Source organism: Protopterus annectens, chromosome 7.part1 (genome assembly GCF_019279795.1).
Source record: "Protopterus annectens isolate FY-2018-M chromosome 7.part1, PAN1.0, whole genome shotgun sequence".
NCBI classification, from domain to species: Eukaryota; Metazoa; Chordata; order Ceratodontiformes; family Protopteridae; genus Protopterus; species Protopterus annectens.
This window is the reverse complement of record NC_056740.1, coordinates 237,214,201-237,228,060: the sequence shown is the minus strand read 5'-3', so window position 1 is coordinate 237,228,060 and position 13,860 is coordinate 237,214,201. Positions and strand designations below refer to the sequence as shown.

At 40.6% G+C, this 13,860-nt stretch overlaps 1 protein-coding gene across 1 annotated transcript in view; it reads left to right on the top strand.

Moving 5' to 3' along the window:
• LRRK1 (leucine rich repeat kinase 1) overlaps positions 1-13,860 on the top strand; it is a 2,417,153-nt gene that overhangs the window by 1,986,267 nt on the left and 417,026 nt on the right. The window contains 1 exon segment of the mRNA XM_044078686.1: positions 821-990. Within this exon segment, the coding sequence (XP_043934621.1) occupies positions 821-990 (170 nt within the window).

Genomic DNA, 13,860 nt, shown 5'->3' with positions numbered 1-13,860 from the left:
TCGGGCCAATAGCCTAGTATCATCCTATGAACCTATGAACATGGGGCATGTGAACCAAAGTACTGCTTACTCTAAGGTTGAGGAAGTTGTGGTAGCTACATTGTATGTTCATATGCTGCCTTTTTGTAAACTACAGTCCCATTATTCTTTCAGTTTTCACCCATAGTCTATTAGAAATGTTCCTAGTGACAGAGAATGTAACAGTTGTTTTTATTACATTCAGCTTTTTGAACATTCTGTGTGATTCTTTATGCAATGGATGTGGATTAAAAATCATAGGAATACAAGAGAGTCTGGTTATGCATTATTTACTCAAACAGTTATTCACACCTGATCTCTTTAGTTTCTTGTAGTCAACTGCACTGGCAGGTGTCAGGCAAACAACCACATTTCAGTAAGGGAAAAAAGTCTTGCTGTTGGTTGAATGATCCGCATCTGACAGGCTCCCTCGTGTACACTGTATGAGTACAACCACATTAGAAGTTGTGGGTCAAGTTAGGGCTGCAGTTTGGAAGTCAATGTTTACTATTATATCATATTTTCTGTGTACAGCATTACAAAAGAAGAGTAATTTAATTCTGATGTTGTTGGAGGAGCTTTGTAGGTCGCTGCCCAAGCTTTCCCATTATTTGGTGGGCTATGATTTCAAAACCTTATACATCCGACATCTTTGCTGTCTCTGCATGTACACAAGTTAGTGGATGTCACCTCTTAACACATATCCCATTGTTTTTGATTAATTTCAAGATAAGAGATTGCAAAACATTATTTTTGAAACAGTTTCTACTGACCTTGTTAATACATTTTTGTACTTTTGCAGACTCTTTTTGAATCTTAACTTCCTGCAGTACAGTGAAGATGAAACCAATATACTTGGCCAAGGAGGCAGTGGGACAACCATTTATAAAGCAAGTTATGAGGATAAGCCAGTAGCAATTAAGAAATTTAATTTCAAGAAAAGTCGCACACAGACTGATGACCCAAATGGAGGTATGCATGAGAAATACCATTGAATTAGCTAATATTATTAAAAATCTGTTCTTATTCTATATATGGTTTTCTGCAGTTAGAAGAAAGAGCTCTTCTGTAAAATTTTGAAGAGAATAACATGTTAAGCTTCTTTTCTACTTGGTTATATTTATTCAGAGTTGTTAATGCTTATATAGTGGTGATTGAATTGTGTAAATTTAGTACTGTGTATATATCAATTTATATATATATATATATATATATATATATATATATATATATATATATATATATATATGGATTCACTTTATAACCTCGAATTACTGAAATGTCGAATTTCAGTATCTCGAGGCTATACAGCCGAATGTTAAAAATAGCGAAACCTCATAATCGCAAATTCGAATATATGTCAAATTCGCTGTTATGACCTTACGCTGCGTAATGTCCGGGATTGTGTTTTGATGGTGCATGGTGCCGTGTGTGGATGTAGGTGTTATGTCAAGTAAGTGTTTTCTAAGGGTTGTGAGCGGGAGTTAGAGTGTGTGTGAGTGTGCTGATGTGTTTGATGTGTGTGTGAGGGGTCGGAGAATGTGCGTGTGTGAGTCGGCTTCTGTTTTGTGTTTGTGTGATCTCGGAGTTAGTATATATAAGTAGGGGGGTGTGGGGGGCGCAGCCCCCCACATGGAGGGTGCAGGGGGGGCTTGCCCCCTGGTTATGTGTGTGTATACATTGTGTATGTATGTAGTTTTGTTTGTTTTTGTTGTGATGTGGGTGTTGTGGTGTATGTGTAGTATTGTGTGTGTGGTATTTTCGGTGTTTTGACTTTCGCGTTTTTTTTGTGTCGGTGTTTTGTGGATTCGGTTTTATAGTCTCGAGATACTGAAATTCGACATTTCAGTAATTCGAGGTTATAAAGTGAATCCATATATATATATATATATATATATATATATATATATATATATATATATATATATTCTCATACACACACTGGTGTAATAGATAAAATATGTGGTACTTTGTGCTTTGAGAACAAGCTTCATGATAAGTGGAACAAAGTTTCCATACTGCACAGTGCCTAATATATCATTTATAATGTCCTATAGTAAGATCACTGTCACACATCTCTAGGGTCTGAAGTTCAGTCCTAACTTCTGGTCACTGTGTGGGAGTTTCATCTTCTCCCCTTGTCTGTGAAGGTTTTCTAAGGGTATTACAGTTTCTGACCACTTCTAAAAAGCATGTTGGTTATTTGGTTAGTCTAAACCATCCATATATTTTGAATTTCACTGTGCCTTGTTTCCCAAGATGTGGCGTAAATGGGTCTGAGTACCAATTGACTTGCAGGTTATCACACTAAACACTGAAAGTGTGATAAGAGACTTAGGGAAACAGGTGGACAGTGGTCTCACCTTCAATAACCACATTGCCACAACAGTCAGGAAATCCTTCTATGTGGCACACTTCATCACTAAGGGCTTTTTAGCTAGAAAAAAGGAGGTCATTGTCCCACTGTACTCATCCTTCATTAGACCCATTATAGATTACAATGCCCTGTTTGGTATGTACCTCTCAAGACATCTGCAACAACTGGAAAGGCTGCAGAAATACCTCACTAAAAGAATCACAGGCCTAAAGCAGATGACCTATGCTGACCGTCTAAAAAAATTACAGCTATACTCTGTTGCATATTTGTCTACTCAGCGGTAATCTCTGCTTAACATACAAGGCCATGTCAAACCTAGAGTTGTTGAATATGCTATACTTAAAGAAATCCCAATCCCTCAGAGCCACATGCTCCAGGGATCTAAACCTTGTCATCACAATGAACAAAACATACTGGAGGGATAGGTTCCTGACCCAGAGACTCCCCAGACTCTGGAATAGACTGCCCATACATGTCAAGCAGCGCACCTCCTTGGCCGTCTTCAAAAGGAACCTTGACGATTGGATGGGAGATAGGAAATTCACCTCGGGGATCATGTCAGTTGCCCTGCTAGACAGGGGTCCAGGGAAGTAAATATTGTGGGAAGTAGCAGCCAGAGAATTGTTATGGCTAGGCTTGTATAGGCCCTAGGGCTGATAGACTAGTACCAACCTATGAACAATATTCTACAAGTCTGTTTATTTACTTTTCATTTCATTTATTTTTTATTTTGTTTACGTGCCTGTGTCCCATTTATTTTGGTAGTGTGGTTTGGACTTTTTTTGTACAGGTATGGAGTTGTTAGAAGTATTGTTTGGTATTAGGATATATTTTTTGAGAGATGTTTGCTTAGGGCTAGATTCCAGAATAGTTGCTGTCTGTGTGTCTGCCCTGATTCCAAAAGACTTACTGACAGCCTGCTCTCAGTGTAAGTTGGCAATTAAACTGAGAGGAAGATGTTTGGAACTGAGGCCTTAATATTTACCATTATTTGCATTTTATTGAACTATTTGTTGGTGTAGTACATTTATTAAAATTTTATAAAATGAGTACATTTTATTTTATTTTTAATGTGTTAATTTACATTCAGGTTTGCTGCATTCAGACTGGCAGACATTTTCATTTTTAAACAAAATTTTTCAGAGCTTTTCTTATTGATTTTTTTTTCATTGCATGCAAGTTTTTAGGCTGATTCATATGGGAATGCTACCTATGATTATAATATGTATTAGGTTTATTGCATGTTTATTTAGTATCACGTCCTCTTCTCCATTGCAGTGAATATGAGTGATTGCCGTTTTATATCAGTTTATTTTTGTTTTTTGGTTAGTTTTAGTGATTTGAATGTTTTGTGTATGACTTGCATATTTAGAGAGTGTTAATTTTGATTTTTGCTGTATTTTCCCCATTGTACTCTGTAGGGAACTATATCTAGCTTGGTTTAATTTCTTATGTGTTTTTTAATATATACATTTTTTTTATGCATTTGTTTGTGACTGTGTGTGTTTTATATATATGTATGCATGTGTGTACACACACACACACACACATATGGATCTATGTAAGTTGATTGAGTTTTCAGAAACTCAAAATTCATATCGGCGAGATGATATGATCGAATTTCTGAAAATCTGAACATTAAAAAAATGCCACAAACATCTATCTTTTTTCTGTTTTTGCAGGGGGACAAACCCCCCTACAACCCCCACACTCCCTACAAATTATATATATATATATATATATATATATATATACCAACTCCGAGATCGCACTACATTGAAGAAAACAGTACATTTCCTGATCCTCACTGTACATATACATCATCATTCAAATGCTTTGAGTTTTCAGAAATTCGATCATAATGTCTTACTGATATGAATTCCGAGTTTCTGAAAACTTGATGATCTGATAGGGATCCACACATATGTATAAAAAGAGAAAACTAGTTATGCTGGAACAATTACTTTTGATACTGGTATACAAATTATTAAAATAGGCCATTATCTAAACTTCTTATGTAAGATCCATACCAAAGATTTACATTCTTGTTAAAAATAAGAAAACAGTAGGTCAGCCTGGTAGACCTTGCTTAAACCAGTTTATTAACGTAAAACAAGAGATGAGTATTTTTGTTTATATTTTTATTTTCTGTAGCTATTGCTACATACCAGTAGCAGTAGTAAATTTTCATTATATACATATATATATATATATATATATATATATATATATATATATATATATGCATCTGATTTTAAAGTTAAAGTTATAAAAACTCTCCCACATAGTCCTGCTGTCCATTTTTTTTTGTTTGTTTTTGTTTTCAGTTTGTATTATTCTTATCCTTAGATGGATATGATGATTACTTTGTTGCTTAAGTTATCTATTGAATGTCAAATTATTTAGCTTCCACTGGTTCTTATGAATGGGCTGTCTCAATTTTCTAATCTGCCGATGCACTGAGAGTTGTTAGAACTTGTTTATAGTTTAAGTAATTTTATTTTCTTTAGTTTAGATATGTATGGAATTAATCCATTTTGCCAGTAACACTGTGTTATTTTCTGAGTATCGTTTTTTATTAATTTGTATGTTTACATATTTACTTTTTCTTGTTAAGTAATTACATTTTTGTGAAAGTTATCTTTGGGAGGATATAAGTGTTTTGGAGTTCACTGATTAAGTGCATTGATGATGCTGTGTCTTGTCTTGTTGATTCCAAAATACTGAAAACCAATGGGACAGCAAGCGACATTTCAAATTTAAATGTACGCTTGTGTGTTATTTTGTTTTTTCATGCATTTAATTACAACTTCGATAGGGTTGTTATTGTTTGTTGACTTTAATGTGTTAATAGGACTTTGATAAAAGCACTGATGACAGTCATAGGATGTAAGTAGAGTATACATCCAGAAATGCAATACATGGATTTCTTGTACCTTCATATGTGAGGATCTCATTAATATAAATACGTACATACACAAACACACAGATAGATGTGATATATTTTTATATATATTTATACCTAATATACATATGTATATGTGTGTCTGTACATACATACATACATACATACATACATATATGTGTGTCTGCATTTATGTGAATGTGTGTGTATCTATATCTGTCTATATTTCTATCTCTCTCTCTCTCTCTGTATATATATATATATATAATCTATGCACACACACACACACACACACACACACACACACACACACACACACACACACACACACACACACACACTCACACTATGGAGACAAGTTGGCATAATGGTTAAGGTCTTCACTTTCCATGAACAAGGTGCATTGTTCGATCCTGACCTCCAACCAATGCCTGTTTGGAGTTTGCACATTCTCCCTGTGTCTCCATGGGGTTTCTCCCAAGTCCAAAAAACATGCTGAGTGTTTCCATCTCAAACTCACCAATGAATGGAGCTGTGGGCAGCAGCACAGACTTTTCATGGTGCTCTATAGGGGGAACAGTTGTACAGACCAACTGCTTTGGGCATCTTCTGTGGTGCGCAGTATCCTCAAGATAGGAGAACACAGTTCCAGACTGGATGTAGTGGCAGGGATAGCCACTCTATGGTGTAAAATATGGCTCTAGGTGATTCAGTCATGTTTACTAATATCACCAAAATGGGCATGGGTAGTTACCAGTGATATGTGGGTTGAGGACCCAGCCTACTTTGACCTACGCCAGGGACCCTTGCTAATGGTGGGAGGGGTATATGTGCCCCTAATGGCCAGTGTGTGCCCACCATAAAAGCCTAGCAGCCCTGGGTCAGTAAGCTACTAGCCGGCCACTGTCAAGTTGCCCAGCCGGGGTTACCTGGGATAGCACTGTTGAGTGAAAGATGGATGTAAAACCAACCACCCTGACAAACATGAACTGAGAATTGCTATGCTTAATGTAGGTTCACTGACAGGATGCAGCTTGAAAGATACGGAGGATGCTGGACATCCTAGGTTCATAGGTAGGTACTACGCTATTGGCTCAAGGGCCTAAGTAAGTCTAGCCAGCAAGGTTCCCTGGCTTATGCCACCCAAAAAGGTTATTTTCCTGTGCCCCTGTCGAGCAGAGCCACACAAGTGATCCCTGGTATGTACTTCCTATTTCCCATCCACTCATCAAGATTTTTCTAGAAGAGTGCTAATGAGGAGCTTTGCTTGACATAGATTGGTAGCTTGTTCCAGAGTATGGGAAGTCCCTGGGATAGGAATCTATCCCTCCGGCATGTCCTGTTTATTGTGGTGACAAGGTTTAGGTCCCTAGAGTGTGTAGCTCAGAGGATTGGGATTTATTTAGGTGTAGCATGTCCAACAGCTCTGGGTTTGACATAGCTTTATATGTTAGGCAGAGATCACCTCGGAGTAGGCGATATGCTAAGGAGTAAAGCTGGAGTTTTTTGAGGCGGTCAGTGTAGGGCATCTGTTTGAAGCCAGTAAACCTCTTTGTGAGATACTTCTGTGGCATTTCCAGCTGCTGCAGATGTCTTGAGGTACATTGCAAAAGGGGCGTTGTACTCTATAATGGGTCTAATGAGTGTCGAGTAGAGGGGGAACAATGACCTCCTTTTTCCTGGATGAGAACTCTTTTGTGATGAGGTGTGCCATGTAGACGGATTTTCTCACTACTGTGGTGATGTGATTATCAAAGGAGAGACTACTGTCCACCTGGGTCCCAAGGTCTCTTATCACACATTCGGTATTAAGTAGACTGCTGCCTATGTGGTAGTTCATAGGTACAGAGTTTTTACCAAAGGGGATGACAATGTACTTTTTGTCATTGAGCTTGAGGCCATGGCTCTGACACCAGGCATCTGTCTCAGTGAGGCCCTTCTGTAGGATGTCCACATCATTTGGGGACTCGACTGTGGCTCCTAGTTTGCAGTCATCTGCGAACTTCATTAGCCAAAGGCCTTCTGTGTTAGCCTGTTCTTCAGAGAAGTAGATACCAAACAGGAGAGGTCCCAGGACTGAACCCTGTGGTACTCCACTTGTCACTGGTTTGAAGTCAGATTTGGAGTCTGCAACTTTTACAGTGTGGGTTCTGTCAGTGAGCTAGTTAGCAACCCATCTTGTGACATAGGGATTTACACCTAGTTTAGTGAGTTGAGCTATAATTCCAGAATGGGGGATGGTGTCGAAAGCCTTGGCGAGGTCAAGATAGGCTGTGTGAACCACCTTACCCTCGTCTACGGCATTGGTGACTGCTTCAAAGAAGTCAGTCAGGTTCAGGAGGCATGATCTGCCATTCACAAACCTGAACTGGGTGGGGTCCAGAGTTTGGAGGTTACCAATGTCTTTGTTTATGAGTTCCATGATGATACGTTCCATTGCCTTACAGACCAGGCTTGTCAGGCTAATAGGGCGATATTTCCCGGGACCAGTGGTGGCTCCCCCTTTGTGGAGTGGGATAACTGTTGCTGTGCTCCATTCAGTGGGCACAAAGCCTGATGAGAGGCTATGACTGAACATGGTGCTTAGGTGGGGAGCCAGCTCATTCTGATGTTCATGTAAAACGCAGCCTGAGATGTTGTCCGGTCCCATGGATGCTGTGTTTTTCGCTTTAGAGAGTGCAGATTTTACCTGTGTAGTTGTGATTACAGGGAATCTGCATTCTTCCTGTATAGGTATGGGCCCTTTAGGGGGTAAGAGGGGGGTAAAGTTAGCACTGAACCTATCTGCCAGGATGTTGGCAATATCAGTTGGTTCTGTAAATTTTGTGCTGCTGTGCTGTAACTCAGAGCAGATCTGGGTGTTGCCATTGAGATTCTTGACATAAGTATAGAAGGCTTTGTGGTTGTCCCTAAAATCAGTGGTGATTTTGTTTTCATAGCTAGCTTTGGAGGATCTTATAAGGGATCTTAGCTTCTTACTGAGGCTGACCAGGGAGCTCCTCCACTCATGGGATTTTACTCTGTTTTGCAACAGTTTCTTCCTTCTGTTGTAGAGTTTGTTTATGGCAGGGGACCACCAGATTGGCTTCCTTTTTTTGGAGGATAGCATCTTGGTTCTGTTTGGGGTAGCACAATCCATGCACTTGTGCAAGTGCTTATAGAGTGCATTTGTGTAGGATTCAGAGACATGATGGAAGGGCAGTGCAGCACAGCCAAGTGGCTTTGGGATCCAGACTCTACTACTCAGGAGGAGGGGGCAGGCTAGAAATGGTGTAGGAATTGTGGTGAGAGAGAGGCTTCAGAAGGCAGTCAGGGATATCATCAGAATTAATGACAGACTCATGGCAATCACACTCCAATGTAATGATAGGATAGTATTCATTCATAATCTCAGCCTGTGCCGCACAGCAGGGTTATGATAGTGATGAAAAGAGTGCATTCAGACAGCACTTGCAGGACCTACTAGATAATGACCTATTGAGCAGGAAAACATGAATTGGTGTCAATAATGTGTGACTTGAATGCACGTATCAGGACAGATAGAACAGGATATGAGGCCTGCCTGGTTCCACATGGGTGGGGCAACAGGAATAAAGAAGGAGAAGCCATTGTAGACTTCTGCCTGGCAAATGACTTGATGGTAGTAGCCAATACATGGTTCAGAAAAAGAGAGTGTCACAAGATCACATACAAGAGTAGCCGACATGCAACTCAGGTAGACTTCCTCCTAGTAAGAAAAAGACACTAGAGTAGAATCCATGATTGCAAAGTCATCCACAGTGAAACAGTTGGCCCACAGCATAAACCACTAGTTGCCACAGTCAGCTGTAAGCAGTGGTCAAAGAAGGCTCTAAGGTCAACAGAGACCAGGCTGAAGTTGACTGGAGAGAAAGTACAACAGTTCAATGAATTACTCAGGACTCTAGCATCCCAAGAATAGGAGAAAATAGGTGGAGTTAAACAAGAGTGGTGGCGTCTAAAAACAGCATGTGCTAGGACTACAGAAAAGATATGTGGCCAAGCCAGGTATGGACACAAGGTACATAAGGAAAGCTGGTGGTGGAATGTAGAAGTCTAGAAAGTCATCAAAAGCAAGGAGTGCAGAAAAAATGGGACATAGAAACGACTGACTATGCTAGGAAGGATTACTGGTTGGCTAACAAAGAAGCTAAGAAAGAAGTTGCAGTAGCAAAGAGTAGGGCATCAGAGACACTACCAACTTCTGGAAGGTGACTCAGTAAGTGGCACAAAGAAACTTTATCAAATTGTAAGGCAAAGACACCCTTCATAAGGGATGCCAGCAACAACCTGTTCACCATTCCACAGGAGATCAAAGGCAGATGGAAGGAATATTTCTAGCATCTTCTGAATGAAGAAAACCCCACAGAGGCTGTTTTGCCTCAGAAATAGCCTATAATGAAAGAAGAGGAGGAAAGCACCTTAGAAGAAGTAAGAACAGCACTAAAGAAAATTAAGTCAGGGAAAGCAGCAGGCTCAGATGAGGTCACAGCATATATGATAAAGATAGAAGTCTAAATCTCAAAATGCACTTGCTCGAGGCACTCCTTAAAATGGAGAACATCGACATTTGTGGTATAACAGAGACCTGGCTCAAGGCAGCAGAAAGCACCCCTGCACTACCAGGCTATAAATCATTCCACACCTTTCTGCCCCAGAACTTGGACCAAAGCTCCAAAAGCGGTGGTGTTTCCATATTTGCAAAGGATGCACACACTTCCAGACCTAGTAGTGCAGCTAACATTGGGTAAAACATGGATTCAGGTCGTAGCCTATTATATGTCCCCAGCCATGTCCCAAGACTCACATTCCTCATTCCTAAGCATACTGGAGAATATTAGGGACCGACCTAACACTCTCATACTGGGCAACTTCAACTACCCAGAAAAAGACAAAGCCAGCACCCAAAATCCACGTGTGCCTTCCAGCAAAAAGACTTTATTTCATGACCAGTGAGGTCATACCGGTTTCGGCAAAAGCCTTCCTCACCAACCACACATCATAACTATATATATATATATATATATATATATATATATATATATATATATATATATATTATATATATATATATATATATATACTGTTCATTCACAAGCCCTTGTATGCAATATGGTAGTGCCCTCTAATGAATAAAAAATAAATTGCAAATTCGACTACCCCTCCATTAACTGGGAAAACTACTCATGTACCAATCCACTTGCCCAACGTTTCCTGGAATTAATTAATTACAATGCCCTGGACCAGCTTGTTCTTACCCCCACTAGAGGTAGCAACATCCTTGACCTGGTCATTACTAACATGGGCAACTGTTGCTTTACACCAATAGTCAACTCCTCCTTGGTTAGATCCGACCACAAACTAATCACCTTGGAAATCGACATCCCTCCCAACCCCCCCCCCCGTAAAGGTAATCACCATGAAAAACTTCTCCAAAGCTAACCTTGAGCTCCTAAAAACAGAAGTGGCTAACTTCACAGCACTCATGCAAATGGAGAATAGTTGCATGACCACTGAATCATACACCAATGCACTGTACGAACGCATACACATTGCATGGCTCTCACCATACTCAATAGAACCAAGATGCTCTCCTCCAAAAAAAGGAAGCCAATCTGGTGGCCCCCTGCCATAAACAAACTCTACAACAGAAGGAGAAAACTGATGCAGAATATGGTGAAGTCCCAAGACTGGAAAAACTCCCTTATCTGCCTCAACAAAAGCGTTGAGATCCCTCATCAAATCCTCTAAAGCTAGCTATGAAAACAGAATTGCAGCAGATAGTAAAGACAACCACAAGGCCTTCTATAGTTAGGTAAACAATCTCCACGGCAATACCCAGATTTGCTCTGAGCTACTGCACAATGGTACCTCCTATACTGAGCCAGCAGATATTGCCAATATACTGGCCGACAGATTCAGGGCCAACTTTACCCCCCCCCCCAAGGACCAATCACAATACCAGTAGATTGTCAGGCACCCAGTATTACTGCTGCACAGATTAAAACAGCACTGTCCAAGGCCAAGAATACAGCTACTATGGGACCTGACAATATCCCTGGCTGTGTTCTGAACCTCAGAGAGAACTGACACCTCACCTGTGCCCTGTTCAATCACAGCCTCACATCAGGCTTTGTCTCTACCAAATGGCGCACCACTATAGTCATCCCTCTCCACAAAGGAGGAGCGACTACAGACCCTGGGAACTATCGCTTCATTATCCTGACAAGTCTGATATGCAAAGCTATGGAATGCATCATCATGGACCTTATAAACAAGGATATAGGGAATCTCCAAACTATGGATCCCACACAGTTTGTTTTTGTGAAGGGTAGATCATGCCTGCTCAACTTGGTCGACTTCTTTGAGTCAGTCACCAGAGCTGTGGATGAAGGCAAGGTGGTTCATACAGCCTACCTTGATTTGGCCAAGGTCTTTGATACCATTCCCCATTCAGGAATCACAGAAAAACTCACTAAGCTAGGCATCAACCCCTATATCACTAGGTGGGTTGCAAACTGGCTCACAGATAGAGCCCACAGTGTGAAAGTAGCTGACTCCAAGTCAGACTGCTGACCAGTCAAGAGTGGAGTCCCACAGGGATCGGTTCTGGGTCCTCTCCTGTTTGGTATCTACTTCTGAGAAGTCCAGGCCAACATGAAGGGACTCTGGCTGACAAAGTTTGCAGAAAATTGCAAGTTGGGAGCCATTATTAACTCCCCAAGTGATGTTGACATCCTACAGAAAGGCCTCACTGAGACCAACGACTGGTGTCAGAACTATGGCCTTAAGCTCAATGCCAAAAAATGTGTCATCATCCCCTTTGGGAAAAACCCAGTTCCCATGAATTACCACACTGATGGTAGTTCACTGAACACAGAAGGCGTTATAAGAGATCTGGGAACACAAGATGACAGCAACCTCTGTTTTGACCACCACATTGCCACTGTGGTCAGAAAGTCCTTCTATGTGGCACATCTCATTACTGAGGGTTTTGCATCCAGGAAGAAAGAGGTCATTGTCTCCCTCTACTCTTCCCTCATAAGGCCAGTCATTGAGTACAATGCCCCATGTGGCATGTACTAAGTAGACACGTGCAACAACTGGAGAGGCTGCAAAAGTACCTCACAAAGAGGATCCTAGGCCTTAAGCACTTGTCCTATATGGACAGACTCAAAAAAACTCCAACTATTCTGTCTCATATCACCTACTTAGAGGTGATCTCTGCTTGACTTACAAAGCCATGTCTGACCCAGCTCTGTTAGAAATGCTACATCTAAAGAAATCCCAACCCCTCCGCACCACACACTCCAGAGAATTCAATCTCATTACCACAATTAACAGGACATGCTGGAGGGACAGGTTCATAACCCAGAGACTACCCATGCTATGGAATAGAATTCACATACATGTCAAACAGATCACCTCACCGGCCTTCTTCAAGATAAATCTTGATGAGTAGATGGGAAATAGAAAATTCACCCTAGGGATCACTATGGGTGGCTCTACTCGACAGAGGCACTGGGAATTAAGGTCAGGTAGCATGATGCCAGGGTAATCCTATGGGCTAGGCTTGTAAAGGCTGCGGGGCCATTAGCCTAGTACACACCTATGAACCTATGCTGGGTGAGGTAGAGGAGAAATGACTCTTGAGGGTACTAATAGCAGTGTGGAGAGAAAGGCATATCCCAGATGACTGCACAATAAGCATACTCATGCCAGTGTACAAGAACAAAGGGGATGTCCACAATTGTGGGCAGTACAGAGGCATCAAATTCCTATCACATTGCATGAAAGTTCTGGAGAGGGTGATTGATAAACAGATGCACAGAGTAACTGTAAAATTCCCCAAAGCAGGCAGAAGACAGCTCTATATGCAGCTAAATCCAAAAACTTGATGAACCAGCAAGTAATCTTATCAAAAAACTTTATTGCAGAGAAAGAAAGTTATCGCTTTCACGGTAATACCATACCGCTACGGTAAGATCAACGAGAACTGATTTCAGTGGTTTGGACAAATGCAGAAAAGCAGAAGATAATCTGGTGAGGAAGATTTGGGACAGACAGGAAGAAGGTAGGAGGAAGCAAGGATGTCCAGCAAAGAGGTAGATGGATTATGTGAAAGAAAATCTGTGACAGTCAGACATGAGTGTTGAAGAAGACAGGAGTGTGGCACTGAATCGAGAGAGTTGACGACAATTAACACAATACCCCAAACCCTTGTAGAAAAATGGGAAAAAGGGGGCTGATGATATCTATATTTATCTATCTATATATATTTATATCTGTATATATTTATATATATATATATATATATATATATATATATTTATTTATTTATATATATATAGGGTCTATATTACATGATCGAAAATTCAGATGTTCGAACATGTAATGATCGACCCCAATTGAGTAAAATGGCAAAATGTCGAACGGCCGGAAAAAAATACCAAAAACCCAAACAAACCATTAAACTGCTTTATGCAGGGGGGCAAGCCCCCCTGCACCCACCACACCCCCTTCTTCTTAAATATACCAACTC